The sequence below is a fragment of the Thalassophryne amazonica genome, chromosome 16 (genome assembly GCF_902500255.1).
Source record: "Thalassophryne amazonica chromosome 16, fThaAma1.1, whole genome shotgun sequence".
Classification (NCBI taxonomy): domain Eukaryota; kingdom Metazoa; phylum Chordata; class Actinopteri; order Batrachoidiformes; family Batrachoididae; genus Thalassophryne; species Thalassophryne amazonica.
Window position 1 is genome coordinate 74282099 of NC_047118.1, and position 14384 is coordinate 74296482.

Consider the following 14384-nt stretch of genomic DNA (forward strand, 5'->3'; position numbering starts at 1 on the left):
TACTTGCAATTTGATTACTTTGGGATTACATTTCAAAGTAATCCTACCCAACCTTGCCAATCAGAATGTGCAAATATGTCCATACCCTTACCATATGCGGCTAAAGGTCCGGCAAGGCTTGAAAACTCATCCGTACATTGTCCGTATCTTCTGTGAAGATACGGATGTATGTACCTGTAGCGGGCGCTCTGGGTTACGGCGCTCTGGGAACAGCATTCACGGTTGTTATCAGCATACACTGGGTTTGTGGGGGAGTTCAGAACAGTGTTTGATCACCCTAACAGAGGAGAGACCGCTTCAACTGTGCTGCTGTCAATGAGACAGGGACGCAAGAGCGCAGCCACTTATGCAGTCAACTTCCGCATCGCGGCTGCGAGGTCCGGCTGGAATAACGTTGCGCTCCGCGCCGCCTTCATAAACGGACTGTCGTTAGTCCTGAAGGAGCAGCTGGTAGCTAAGGAGGAACCGCGGGATTTAGATGGGCTTATCGATCTCGTTATACGGTTAGACAATCGGTTGGAGGAACGCCCTTGGGAGCGAGGCGAAGGACGTGACCGGATACGCGCCGCCCCTCTCCCTTCCGGGTTTGAAAAGGGGCCGCCCTCCCCACGCTCCACAGCCGCAGGGCTCTGTGGGGCAACAGCTCCCCCTGCTGACGTTTTTAGGGAAATGCACAGGACCAAAATGAGGAGGCTGATCTGCGGGGAGTGTTTTCTCTGCAGCTCAAAAGAGCACATACAGAAAAACTGCCCCAAACGGCCAAAACGACAACACTCGCCCTTAGAGACTGGGCTAAGGGGGGGTCAAAACATTCAAGTGAGACACACACAGATTGCCACACGACTCCCAGTCACAATCCTGAGCGGGGATTTAACCCTTCAAGCCCCAGCACTGGTGGACACGGGGTCAGAAGGGAATCTGCTAGACAGCAGATGCGCAAGGAAGGTAGGGCTCCCTCTGGTGGCGCTTCCTTCGCCATTGCAGGTTCGGGCACTAGATGGCACCCTCCTCCCTTTAATCACACACAAGACACAACCAGTAACTCTGGTGGTGTCTGGAAACCATCGGGAGGAGATTGAGTTTTTTGTAACTCCTTCTACCTCCCGCGTGATTTTGGGCTTCCCATGGATGTTGAAGCACAATCCCCGGATTGATTGGCCGTCTGGGGTGGTGGTTCAGTGGAGCGAAACCTGCCATCGGGTGTGTTTAGGATCCTCGGTTCCTCCCGGTTTACAGGCTAAGGAGGAGGTCAAAGTCCCTCCCAATCTGACGGCAGTGCCGGTTGAGTACCATGATCTTGGTGATGTCTTCAGCAAGGATCTGGCACTCACCCTTCCCCCACACCGTCCGTACGATTGTGCCATTGATTTGGTTCCAGGCGCTGAGTTCCCATCCAGCAGGCTGTACAACCTCTCACGACCTGAGCGCGAATCAATGGAGACCTACATCCGGGACTCATTAGCTGCCGGGCTGATCCGGAACTCCACCTCCCCGATGGGGGCAGGTTTCTTTTTTGTGGGCAAGAAAGATGGCGGACTCCGTCCATGCATTGATTACAGGGGGCTGAATGAGATTACGGTTCGCATTCGATACCCGTTGCCATTGTTGGATTCCATGTTCACCCCCCTGCATGGAGCCAAAATCTTTACTAAGCTGGATCTTAGAAATGCGTATCACCTGGTTCGGATCCGGAAGGGAGACGAATGGAAGACGGCATTTAACACCCCGTTAGGTCACTTTGAGTACCTGGTCATGCCGTTCGGCCTCACCAACGCCCCCGCGACGTTCCAAGCCTTGGTTAACGAAGTCTTGCGGGACTTCCTGCACCGATTCGTCTTTGTAAATCTGGACGATATTCTCATCTTTTCTCCGGATCCTGAGACCCATGTCCAGCATGTACGTCAGGTCCTGCAGCGGTTATTAGAGAACCGACTGTTTGTGAAGGGCGAGAAGTGCGAGTTTCACCGCACGTCTTTGTCCTTCCTGGGGTTTATCATCTCCTCTAACTCCGTCGCCCCTGATCCGGCCAAGGTTGCGGCAGTGAGAGATTGGCACCAACCAACAAGCTGTAGGAAGCTGCAACAGTTCCTTGGTTTCGCTAATTTCTATAGGAGGTTCATTAAGGGCTACAGTCAGGTAGTTAGCCCCCTGACAGCCCTGACCTCTCCAAAAGTCCCCTTCACCTGGTCGGATCGGTGCAAAGCCGCGTTCAAGGAGTTGAAAAGACGGTTCTCTACTGCGCCAGTTTTGGTGCAGCCCGACCCTAGCCGCCAGTTCGTGGTTGAAGTGGACGCCTCTGACTCAGGGATAGGAGCCGTGCTGTCCCAGAGCGGAGAGACCAATAAGGTTCTTCACCCGTGTGCCTACTTTTCATGCAGGTTGACCCCGGCTGAATGGAACTATGACGTCGGCAATCGAGAACTCCTTGCGGTGAAAGAGGCTCTTGAGGAGTGGAGACACCTGTTGGAGGGAGCGTCTGTGCCTTTCACGGTTTTCACTGACCATCGGAACCTGGAGTATATCAGGACCGCCAAGCGGCTGAACCCCAGGCAAGCCCGCTGGTCACTGTTCTTCGGGCGTTTTGACTTCCGGATCACCTATCGCGCCGGGACCAAGAACCAGAGGTCGGATGCCTTGTCCCGGGTACACGAAGAGGAGGTCAAAACTGCACTGTCGGATCCAGCGGAGCCCATCCTGCCGGAGTCCACTATCGTGGCCACCCTCACCTGGGACGTGGAGAAGATCGTCCGGGAGGCCCTGGCACGGAGCCCGGACCCAGGTACAGGTCCGAAGAACCGTTTATACGTCCCACCAGAGGCCAGAGCTGCAGTCTTGGACTTCTGTCACGGTTCCAAGCTCTCCTGTCATCCAGGGGTGCGAAGGACCGTGACAGTTGTCCGGCAGCGCTTCTGGTGGGCATCTATGGAGGCCGACGTCCGGGAGTATATCCAGGCCTGCACCACCTGTGCCAGGGGCAAGGCAGACCATAAAAGGTCCCAAGGACTTCTTCAGCCGTTACCGGTGCCTCATCGCCCCTGGTCCCACATTGGCCTGGATTTCGTCACGGGCCTCCCGCCGTCCCAGGGCAACACCACCATCTTCACGATAGTGGACCGATTCTCCAAGGCGGCCCACTTCGTGGCCCTCCTGAAGCTCCCAACAGCCCAGGAGACAGCAGACCTCCTGGTCCACCACGTCGTCCGTCTGCATGGGATACCCACCGACATCGTCTCAGATCGTGGTCCCCAGTTCTCCTCACACGTCTGGAGGAGCTTCTGCAGGGAACTGGGGGCCACCGTGAGCCTCTCGTCCGGGTACCATCCACAGACGAACGGACAGGCAGAGCGGGCCAACCAGGAACTGGAACAGACCCTCCGTTGCGTAACATCCGCGCACCCGACGGCCTGGAGTAACCATCTGGCCTGGATCGAGTATGCGCATAACAGCCAGGTGTCTTCTGCCACCGGCCTCTCCCCATTTGAGGTGTGTTTGGGGTACCAGCCCCCATTATTTCCCGTGGTGGAGGGAGAGGTCGGTGTGCCCTCGGTCTGGGCCCATTTTCGGAGGTGCCGTCGGGTGTGGCGCACCGCCCGTTCTGCCTTGTTGAAAGCCCGGATGAGGGCCAAGACCCATGCAGACTGCCGGCGGTCCCCGGCCCCTGCATACCAGCCCGGGCAGGAGGTGTGGTTGTCAACGAAGGACATCCCCCTGCAAGTACAGTCTCCTAAATTGATGGACAGGTTCATCGGCCCCTTTTGTATCCTCAAAGTCCTCAGCCCTGCTGCAGTGAAGCTCCAGCTCCCAGCTTCACTGCGGATCCACCCAGTCTTCCATGTTTCCAGGATCAAGCCTCACCACACCTCACCCCTCTGTGCTCCCGGTCCGGCGCTGCCTCCTGCCCGGATCATTGACGGGGAGCCGGCTTGGACTGTGCGCCGGCTCCTGGACGTCCGTCGAATGGGCCGGGGGTTCCAATATCTGGTGGACTGGGAAGGGTATGGACCCGAAGAACGCTCCTGGGTGAAGAGGAGCTTCATCCTGGATCCGGCCCTCCTGGCCGACTTCTACCGCCGACACCCCGACAAACCTGGTCGGGCGCCAGGAGGCGCCCGTTGAGGGGGGGGTCCTGTTGTGTGGGCCACCAGAAGATGTACTGCTGGCCCACCACCAGAGGGCGCCCTGCCTGAAGTGCGGGCTTCAGGCACGAGAGGGCGCTGCCGCCACGGACTCAGCCGGGAGTGACAGCTGTTACTCATTACTTCCTGACAGCTGTCACTCATTCTTCATCATCTCACTCCATAAAACCCAGACGTCATCTCCACCTCATCGCCGAGATATCATACTTCATTGGAGGTAATATCCTCAGCCTTTTGTAAATCTGTTTATTGTGAGTGTTTGCAGGAGTACCGGTCCTTTTTGTGGAGGCTGTGCAAGACGGCACTCTTTTTCCTCTGAGGGATCGCTGCAACATATTGAGTGAGAGGTGGAGGTGGCATTCCCACCGCTGTTGTTACTGGGTGTACACACACCCACACTTGACTGTCTTTGTTCTTCGCCAGCAGTACCAGATCCGACAGTCGGGGACGATGATCACCTGGGAATTCGGGACTTGGCGGCTCCAGTATTCACCAGGTTCTGTGGCTGGCGGAAATCGTGTGGTTCCGGCTCTTCTCAGGACAGACGTCTTCTATCCTTGAGCCTGCCCACACGTCACCTTTGTAGATTGACTGTCATGATATTCTGAGATTGTCTGTATGTTCGTAGTGCACAATTCACAACATTAAATTGTTACCTTTTGGCTCATCTATTGACCGTTCATTTGCGCCCCCTGTTGTGGGTCCGTGTCACTACACTTTCCCAACACCGCACTGGAGGACGTTGACGATCGCTGTTCCTGTAAGCTTGCAATATAGTGTCAACAATCCACTCCGACAATCTTTGCTTGGACAAGGCACAGCCCTTTCTGTGCCACCATAGCAGACAAACAGCATCAGCTCTGCGGAACTCAGCGATCAATTCAACATAACGTGTAAGTGCACAAACAGGACACAACAGACTAGAATTAGTCCCTGCACTAGATTGTGAGGTAAACAGATTAGTGGCTGCCCCAGACTGTGGGGCAAAGACAGCCAAGGTAACAGGCTGTTGGGGCACAGGGCCGAAAACCTGTCCTGAGACAACAGGCACGGTGTGTTGTTACTCCCTACGTGTCTCAGACAAGGGGGATTGGGCCAGCCACACTTGCCGTTGGGCTATGGTCAGTGTGGACATCAACCTGCCAAGCTCTCGAGATATGTATATGGGCTTTTCATATATATATGAAAAGCCCGAAGCAAAGCATCACTCAGGCTTTGTGTGTCACTGTCAGCACCAGGATCATGGAAAGACCGTGAACATGCCAGGGCAAGGTGAGACAGGGAGTTCCCCGGATGACCAATTTGAGCCGCTGTGTCATTGCTCTTGGTAAAGAGCTCATCAGTGACCTTACACTGAGGCCATGGACAACAGGCTTCTGGCCAAGCAGCATCAGTGGGTGCTATAACCAGGCTACTAACAACACTATCAACTGATGGCATGTGGTCTAAGCCATACTGCATTGCATCTGTCATTGCGCACAGTGCCCTCCAATCCCGTGGCAAACGAGTGAAGGATTTTGGATCAGACCAGCAGCTCTGCAGCTCTTCAGTATATGGTAACGTGGGTGGGACACTCAAAACTGGTTTCTGAGTGACCCTAAAAAAGGCACTAAAAGGAGCAGTAGCTGTAGGAGGAGCATTGATGCCAAGCCATGACAGGGTCAACTGAATGGCCTACTTAACAATGGACAGGCCAGACTCAGATGCCTGAGGAGAGTCCATGTCCATGTCTAAGGGAGTCTGTTAAGGAAGGAAGAGGTGAATGTTCCCCATGTTCTTGGCCCTTAAACTGAACTGTCTGGTCCACACTAAATAATGACTCAGATACTGCAATAGACATAGCATCCCTATCCTGATGGCTGGTTTGGGGGGGGGGGGGCAGCTCCTCCTCTGTATATTCACAGGAATGTGCTAATTGCTCTGTGAGAGGAATAGCAGAAGCTGCAGAAGACTGCAGAGAAAGGAGCAATGACTTCATCTGGGCAAATACACAAGATAGCGTATTGACCTCATCAGTGAAGTTCACACCATGGCTGCTCTTTTTTGCTGTAGCAGTAAGGGCCTCAGCATGTGGGCGCTTACGTGATTTGGAGGCCAGTGTTGCAGAGGGCATCTCAGCTTCAAACCTAGACAGTGTAGCCAATCTCTCTGCCAGTGGTATGGAAACACAGTTGAATCATCTTCTGTGAGTGCTTGTTTCAAGTGTCCAGGACCAAGACATGATGGACATAAATTATGGCCGTCCTCTGGGCTCAGAGGGGCCAAACAGCTACTGCATGAATGCACCAATGTGGTCGACATTAGTGTGTGTGCGTAGCAGTAAGTGAAGCACACTCAGGATGCAACGCAGTCAAACACTTTGGCAAAATGTGGTAAAACAGGGAGCGGAAAGTACACTCGGTTCATCAGCCACTTCACTCTGTAGCACGTGGTAAAACAGGGCGTGAAAAACATACTCCATCCACCAGCCACTTTACTCAGTGCTAGCAAGTAGAAAACACTCACAGTGCCTCTGAGTCACACCCAGGTGTCACAATGGTAGAGCCGCAAATGGAGATAAAATGGAGATATCCCAGCAGTCATAGGATGTGAGGACCCTGGACAGGACGCGACATATAGACAAACAAATACATTCACACCAACACACACACCTATGGTCAATTTAAAGTTTACAATCCACCTAACCTGCATGTCTTTGGATCTGGGAGGAAGCTGGCGCACCCAGAGAGAACCCACACAAACATGGGGAGAACATGCAAACTCCACACAGAAAGACTACAGGTGGGAATCAATCCCATGACGTTCTTGCTGTGAGGCAACAGTCCTAACCACTAAGCCACTGTGCTGCCCGTTTTACAAGGATTACTCAAACAAATATTTTGTGTCTTTGTCCGACCTGTGGATCAGTCATGACCATCGATTTCTATTGAATCTAGATGGAGGACCAAGCTGATCCGCTCATTCATTGGCTGTTGCCAGAGCACCACCTTCTTGGTTAGCATTTAATAACCAGACGTAAATACAAATCAGTGAGGGCATGATCAATGTTTTCAATAGCGTTTCATCATAAATCTGCATTTTCTGTACTATTACTATGCTGTTACATTTATTCAAACTCAGTCCCACATTTGTACAGCCAATATTTATCAAAACAAATACAGAAGAGGATCAGACAATTTATATAATAGACTTGAATGAATTTGTTTGTCCCAGTCCAGATACAAAATAATACCATCAGTTTGTCAAACACACCATGTCTGCCATAATGCGAGATACTAGTCTGATCCTTAATTAATTTCATTATGAAGTTAAAGATGGGAAACAGTCAGGGCTGAAGAGCTTTGCACGCTAGTATCATATTACAGATATAAACATTAAATGCTGCTCTTTACCCACCTGCAGCACTGCTTTTATGGCACGCTTCTCTGCAAAAAATATCAAATAATATAAATAAAATGAAACAGCCACACCAGCCAGGGTGAAAGTAAGATTACTCAATATTTTCTGGATCAAGTTGAAAGAAATCTGAAAACACTTCACCGGAATATGGAGTCTATCTTAGAGAAATTAATCTCATTCGTGTGCAACCCCAATTCCAGTGAAGTTGGGACATTGTGTAAAATGTAAATAAAAACAGAATACAATGATTTGCAAATTCTCTTCAACCTATATTCAATTGAATACACCACAAAGACAAGATATTTAATGTTCAAACTGATAAACTTTATTGTTTTTGTGCAAATATTTGCTCATTTTGAAATGGATGTCTGCAACACGTTTCAAAAAAGCTGGGACAGTGGTATGTTTACTACTGTGTTACATCACCTTTCCTTGTAACAACACTCAATAAGCGTTTGGGAACTGAGGACACTAATTGTTGAAGCTTTGTAGGTGGAATTCTTTCCCATTCTTGCTTGATGTACGACTTCAGTTCTTCAACAGTCCGGTGTCTCCGTTGTCATATTTTGTGCTTCATAATGTGCCACGCATTTTCAATGGGTGACAGGTCTGGACTGCAGGCAGGCCAGTCTAGTACCCACACTCTTTTACTATGAAGCCATGCTGTTGACACGTGCAGAATGTGGCTTGGCATTGTCTTGCTGAAATAAGCAGGGACGTGTTATGTTTTGGACGCGGTCGGAGCACCGACCCAGCGTTTGAAAGGACCCAGCATAAAATAAGTAGAGCACGGTTCAAAGGATAACAGAATTTAATAAACATAACAGTGTGCAGTGCTAAACAACCAAAAAGTCCGTGGTCTGGTGAGGTGGAAACACGGCGCGCTCTCAACAGCGCAAACGGTCCGGAGCCACAGCAGTTCGGACCCAGGGACCCCGCCGACACCCCCCCAGGTGGCCGCGACAAACCAAGTCTGTGAAGAAAGAAAACATGAGGTGAGTCCAACTCCACACAGAGAGACACAACTCAAAGGTGCACGCAATCAGCAAACACTTCCTGGCTTAAATCTATACATCAGCTTCTTACCCTGCAGATACGGAACAACTCAGTTCAAATCTCCACTGCAGCAGAAGCTGATTAGACAATTAGCATAACGTGACAGCTCACTAACACAAGGTGTGAGGGACACCAAATCCACTGTCATTACTTCATAAAAGTCACCAAAAACCGAATTACCTCAGGAAGTGTGCTGAAGAGCGTGAGACCTCACCCAATCCTCCTTCACAGACTGTGGCGTCAAACCTGGAGCGGTCTCTGCGTCCGTGATGGTGAGATTGTTCTCCTGACGTCGATCTCACACGTCTGCTCACAAGGTCAAGTCTCTCTGGCAATCACACACTGTGCATTCAAGGTTTAAATGCAGCAATCTCTGATTAAGACAAAATACACCACAGCTGTGAGTCCTGATGACCTGCATGTGAAAACAAGCCTCAGGTGTTCAGGGTGAGGTCCTAATGCATACCACCTGGTGGGAGAAACAGAAAACAAAAACCAAGCCAGCCAAACACCCCAGCCCACAACAGTACCCCACCCTCACGGGAAGCCTCCCGGCGACCACATGGACCTGGGCCAGAAAAAACAAAGCCCCCCTCCAGGGACCATGGCTGGAATGTTGGCTGGGAACAAAAAACACCTCCTGCAGCTTCAGTTTCGGCTCCTTGTGCTGACGATCCAGCTGGGAAAGGCCCGTCTCCAGGAGCTGTGCGTTACTGTGCTCTGACGACAGCTCCATCATCAGCTGCTCCACCTGCAATGTTAATTTCTTCATGCAGTCATTGATCATCTCAATGTTGAGCCTCTCCAGCTCTTCCCTCAGCTGGATAACGCACGCTTCCAGCCGCCTCTTCTCTGTCAACAGGGAACTCCGTGCCAAGACCATCACTCTCATCCTGGAGCTCATCCTTTCCCACCCTGAGCCTGTCTGCAGCAGACTGCTTCGCAGCTGACACTCCAGTGCAGAGACATCCTTTGTTGACTTTAATGGTCTTGCCCTCTGTTTCATTTAGCAAACCTGTTAGAGTCTCCACCTTTGCGTTCATTCCTGTCGACTCTTGCTTTAGTTGTTCACTTTGCATAATTTTGGCCAGGAGTTCTTGAACCTGTGCACTCAGCCTTCTTCCGACTGTGTGTTAAAGTCTGCTTAGTCATAAAACAAAAAAAAAAAGACAAACACAAACAACCATACCAACCCCCCCTCCCCAGAGGACCGTCTCATCAAACCCTGGGAAGAGGAGAAAGAAAAAACACAAACCAAACTTAAGCTTGCAAAAAAAAAAAAAAAAACGCTAACATCCCCCCCCCCGGACGACATGTAGGGACCAACACCCCCCAGAGGACATCCCGCCAGCTCCAGGAGTAATAACCACAGCCGAGGTCCCTCTGGGATCCAAAGTCACCCACGGGGACTCCCAGCGCCTCCCAGAGGACCGTTCCATCAAACCCCAGGAGACGCCCCCCCTCATGACTAACAGACCCAGCCCCGGCCGTCTACGGCTAGATGGACCCACCGCCCTTTCCCCCCCAGAGGACACCACAGTCACACCCTGAGGGCGGAAACTGGGGAAAAAAAAACATACAAACAAAACAACCCCAACCCCACCCCCTCAGCGCAGTGGAAACTGGAAGTACGTCCAGTGTCACCAACCACGACTATACCCCAAAAGTCAACCGGGAGGAGTGGAACAGCGGTAATGGTGTACGGCACAAGACGGCACCACCCCTCCGACTTTTAAATCAGCCACCGGCTGTGGGTATATTCCACTGCCCCTAACCTCAGCTACGCCAATGGCATACGGCGCAAAGGCGCGCTGAAGCCGGAGGTGGAACAGGGAATCAACAAAAAAAAACACCCCGAACCCCCCCCCCCCCTTCCCGGATGCAGAGGTCACCTGGGAAACGCCCAGCACAACCAAACTGCACCACCCCAGCAATGCCGACAACCTACGGCTCACACGGCTGGGGCCAGAGGAGAAGACAGGGAAGTAAAAAAAAAAAAATACCCCAACCCCCCCCCCCCCCCCCCCTCCCGGGTGCAGAGGTTACCCAGGAAATGCCCAGCATAACCAAACTGCACCACTCCAGCAACGCCGACAACGTACGGCTCACACGGCTGGAGCCAGAGGAGAAGAGAGGGAACAACAAAAACAAAAAAAAAGAAAAAAGAAAAACAACCCAATTACCCCCCCATCACCCCCCAGAGGACCGTCCCATCAAACCCTGGGAGGTGAAACCAAAAGAAATAAAAAAAGATCAACAGACAAACATAAAGTCACCTGGGTCAAACTATGCTCCAGACAGCCTGCATTTTCAACTCCACCAGACCACAGACAGTGCTTTAAAACCCACAAAAACAACAAATTAACCCCTGATAAAAACACCTCATACTAAAACAAGAAACAGATAATAGACCAATAAAAACTAACATTGGCCTACATCGTCAAGTGCAAAGAATGGAAAAACATTGTGAACCTGGACGGTAATGTGACTCTGTCACCAACAGAGGGAGCCAAAGTGCCAAATAAGAAAATCCCCGTGGTAACAGTAAAAAATTCACACTGCTGTAAATGACAGCAGGTTATAACAAACAGCTTAAAGTGCAAACTAAATACCACCGGGGCTGCTACAACAGGCATCGGAGCCTGCTGCACGGGAGGAGACAGGGCTACAGCCGTAACAGCGGGGTGCGACGCGACCCAAGCTGTGAACTCCGCCATGCGCGCACCAACGCGCACAACCCGGGCGGAGAGCACCCGCAACTGATCCCGGATCAACTCCAACATCTGCTGCAGCCTTCCCGGCAAGAATACCGTCTCTGCTTCCGCTGGTCCATTGTTAAATGGCCAGAGACTACTGTTGTGTTTCGGACGCGGTCGGAGCACCGACCCAGCGTTTGAAAGGACCCAGCATAAAATAAGCAGAGCACGGTTTAAAGGATAACAGAATTTAATAAACATAACAGTGTGTAGTGCTAAACAACCAAAAAGTCCGCGGTCTGGTGAGGTAGAAACACGGCGCGCTCTCAACAGCGCAAACGGTCCGGAGCCACAGCAGTTCGGACCCAGGGACCCCGCCAACACCCCCCCAGGTGGCCGCGACAAACCAAGTCTGTGAAGAAAGAAAACATGAGGTGAGTCCAACTCCACACAGAGAGACACAACTCAAAGGTGCACGCAATCAGCAAACACTTCCTGGCTTAAATCTATACATCAGCTTCTTACCCTGCAGGCACGGAACAACTCAGTTCAAAGCTCCACTGCAGCAGAAGCTGATTAGACAATTAGCATAACGTGACAGCTCACTAACACAAGGTGTGAGGGACACCAAATCCACTGTCATTACTTCATAAAAGTCACCAAAAACCGAATTACCTCAGGAAGTGTGCTGAAGAGCGTGAGACCTCACCCAATCCTCCTTCACAGACTGTGGCGTCAAACCTGGAGCAGTCTCTGCGTCCGTGATGGTGAGATTGTTCTCCTGACGTCGATCTCACACGTCTGCTCACAAGGTCGAGTCTCTGGCAATCACACACTGTGCATTCAAGGTTTAAATGCAGCAATCTCTGATTAAGACAAAATACACCACAGCTGTGAGTCCTGATGACCTGCATGTGAAAACAAGCCTCAGGTGTTCAGGGTGAGATCCTAATGCTCAGCCACTCAGTCCTGAATGCATACCACCTGGTGGGAGAAACAGAAAACAAAAACCAAGCCAGCCAAACACCCCAGCCCACAACAGGACGTCCCTGAAAAAGATGTTGCTTGGATGGCAGCATGTGTTGCTCCAAAACCTGGATGTACCTTTCAGCATTGATGGTGCCATCACAGATGTGTAAGTTGCCCATGCCATGGGCACTAACACACCTCCATACCATCACAGATGCTGGCTTTTGAACTTTGCACTGGTAAGAATCTGGATGGTCTTTTTCCTCTTTTGTCTGAAGGACATGATGTCCATGATTTCCAAAAACAATTTGAAATGTGGACTCATCAGACCACAGCACACTTTTCCACTTTGTGTCTGTCCATTTCAAATGAGCTCGCGCCCAGAGAAGGCGGCGGCATTTCTGGATGTTGTTGATGTATGACTTTCGCTTTGCATGGTAGAGTTTTAACTTGCACTTGTAGATGCAGCGATGAACTGTATTAGCTGACAATGGTTTTCTGAAGTGTTCCTGAGCCCACGCGGTAAGATCCTTTACACAATGATGTCGGTTTTTAATGCAGTGCCGCCTGAGGGATGGGAGGTCACGGGCATTCAGTGTTGGTTTTCAGCCTTGCTGCTTATGTGTAGAAAGTTCTCCAGATTCTCTGAATCTTCTGATTATATTATGGACTGTAGATGATGGAATCCCTAAATTCCTTGCAATTGAATGTTGAGAAACATTGTTCTTAAACTGTTGGACTATTTTTTCACGCAGTTGTTCGCAAAGTGGTGACCCTCACCCCATCTTTGCTTGTGAACGGCTGAGCCTTTTGGGGATGCTCCTTTTATACCCAATCATGACACTCGCCTGTTTCCAATTAGGTGTTCTTTGAGCATTCATCAACTTTCCCAGTTTTTTGTTGCCCCGTTCCAACTTTTTTGAAACATGTTGTAGGCATCCATTTCAAAATGAGCAAATATTTGCACAAAAACAACAAAGTTTATCAATTTGAACATTAAATATCTTGTCTTTGTGGTGTATTCAATTGAATATAGGTTTATGAGGATTTGCAAACCATTGTATTCTGTTTTTATTTACATTTTACACAATGCCCCAACTTCATTGGAATTGGGGTTGTATATTCTTATATCAGTAGAATATACAATGTCAAAGCGACTGTCATGTGACCCACCAAATTGAGAGAAATTGAGAGACTTCTCATTGAATCGCTAAATGAATGGTGTGATATTTATCATGACAAAGCATTCAGTCAGTAAAACTGAAGACACTACTTTACAGAATACAGATCGACAAAAAAAAAAAAAAAAAAATCATTTTCTAATCTTTATTCAGCAATTTTAGTCATTTCCTCCACATCATTTATATTACATGTAATATACGCTTACGAAAGCTCATGCCACAATTTATTATTATTTTTTTCTTTATTTTTCTCCTTTGTCAGCTGGCCACTAAACCTGAACGCTGCACAAAACAGCATTTTCAGATCACTTTATCCCAAGTTTAACTCAGCACATCATCAATTTCTACTTAATCTAATGCCTGACGACGCAGAACAATGCTAAGCAAGATGGCGGCTGCTAGCAACAGCTCACAGGCTGCATCCGCCATCTAGTGGATTAAATAGAAATTCGTGGTCATGGAGGTTTTTGAGAAATCTATAACTCATAACAATTTTCTCTCACTCTCACTGTTTGTTTGTTTTTCTGTTACAAGATATAAAGTTGCCGTGACCAAACATAAAGACTTTGAACAGACGAGCAGCAGTTTGTACAGTCAGAACGAGATGTGGAGTCCAGCAGTCGACTTCAGCAAGTTCATCGAGGACAATGAGAACATCCAGGGCGAGGTTTGTTCCACTCGAAGGACACTCAGTAGAGCACAGACTCCCGACACCTCATCTGTTAAGCTACGGCTACATCAGCTACATTAGCTACATTAGCTACAAGCGACATAGGCAAAGTGAATGCTTGCCATTCATGTTCAATCAGAGTGGGCAGTGGGAAGAAACAACAGTTGCTCTGCAGTCACTTAGGTGGGGCCAAAATAGACATGAAGTGTATCTTATGCAAATACTGAGCAACGTGAAACGGCGACAGCCAATCAGAGTGAACAGACAACATAACGTC

General features: G+C 49.8%; 1 protein-coding gene across 3 annotated transcripts in view; it reads left to right on the forward strand.

Annotated features, from left to right (window-relative positions):
- Positions 1–14384, forward strand: part of LOC117527573 (primary amine oxidase, liver isozyme-like) — a 73201-nt gene that overhangs the window by 27182 nt on the left and 31635 nt on the right. For all 3 annotated transcript variants that reach the window (XM_034189975.1, XM_034189977.1, XM_034189974.1), the window contains exon 4: positions 13972–14104. In XM_034189975.1, coding sequence (XP_034045866.1) covers positions 13972–14104 — 133 coding nt within the window. The remainder of the gene's footprint in view (positions 1–13971; positions 14105–14384) is intronic.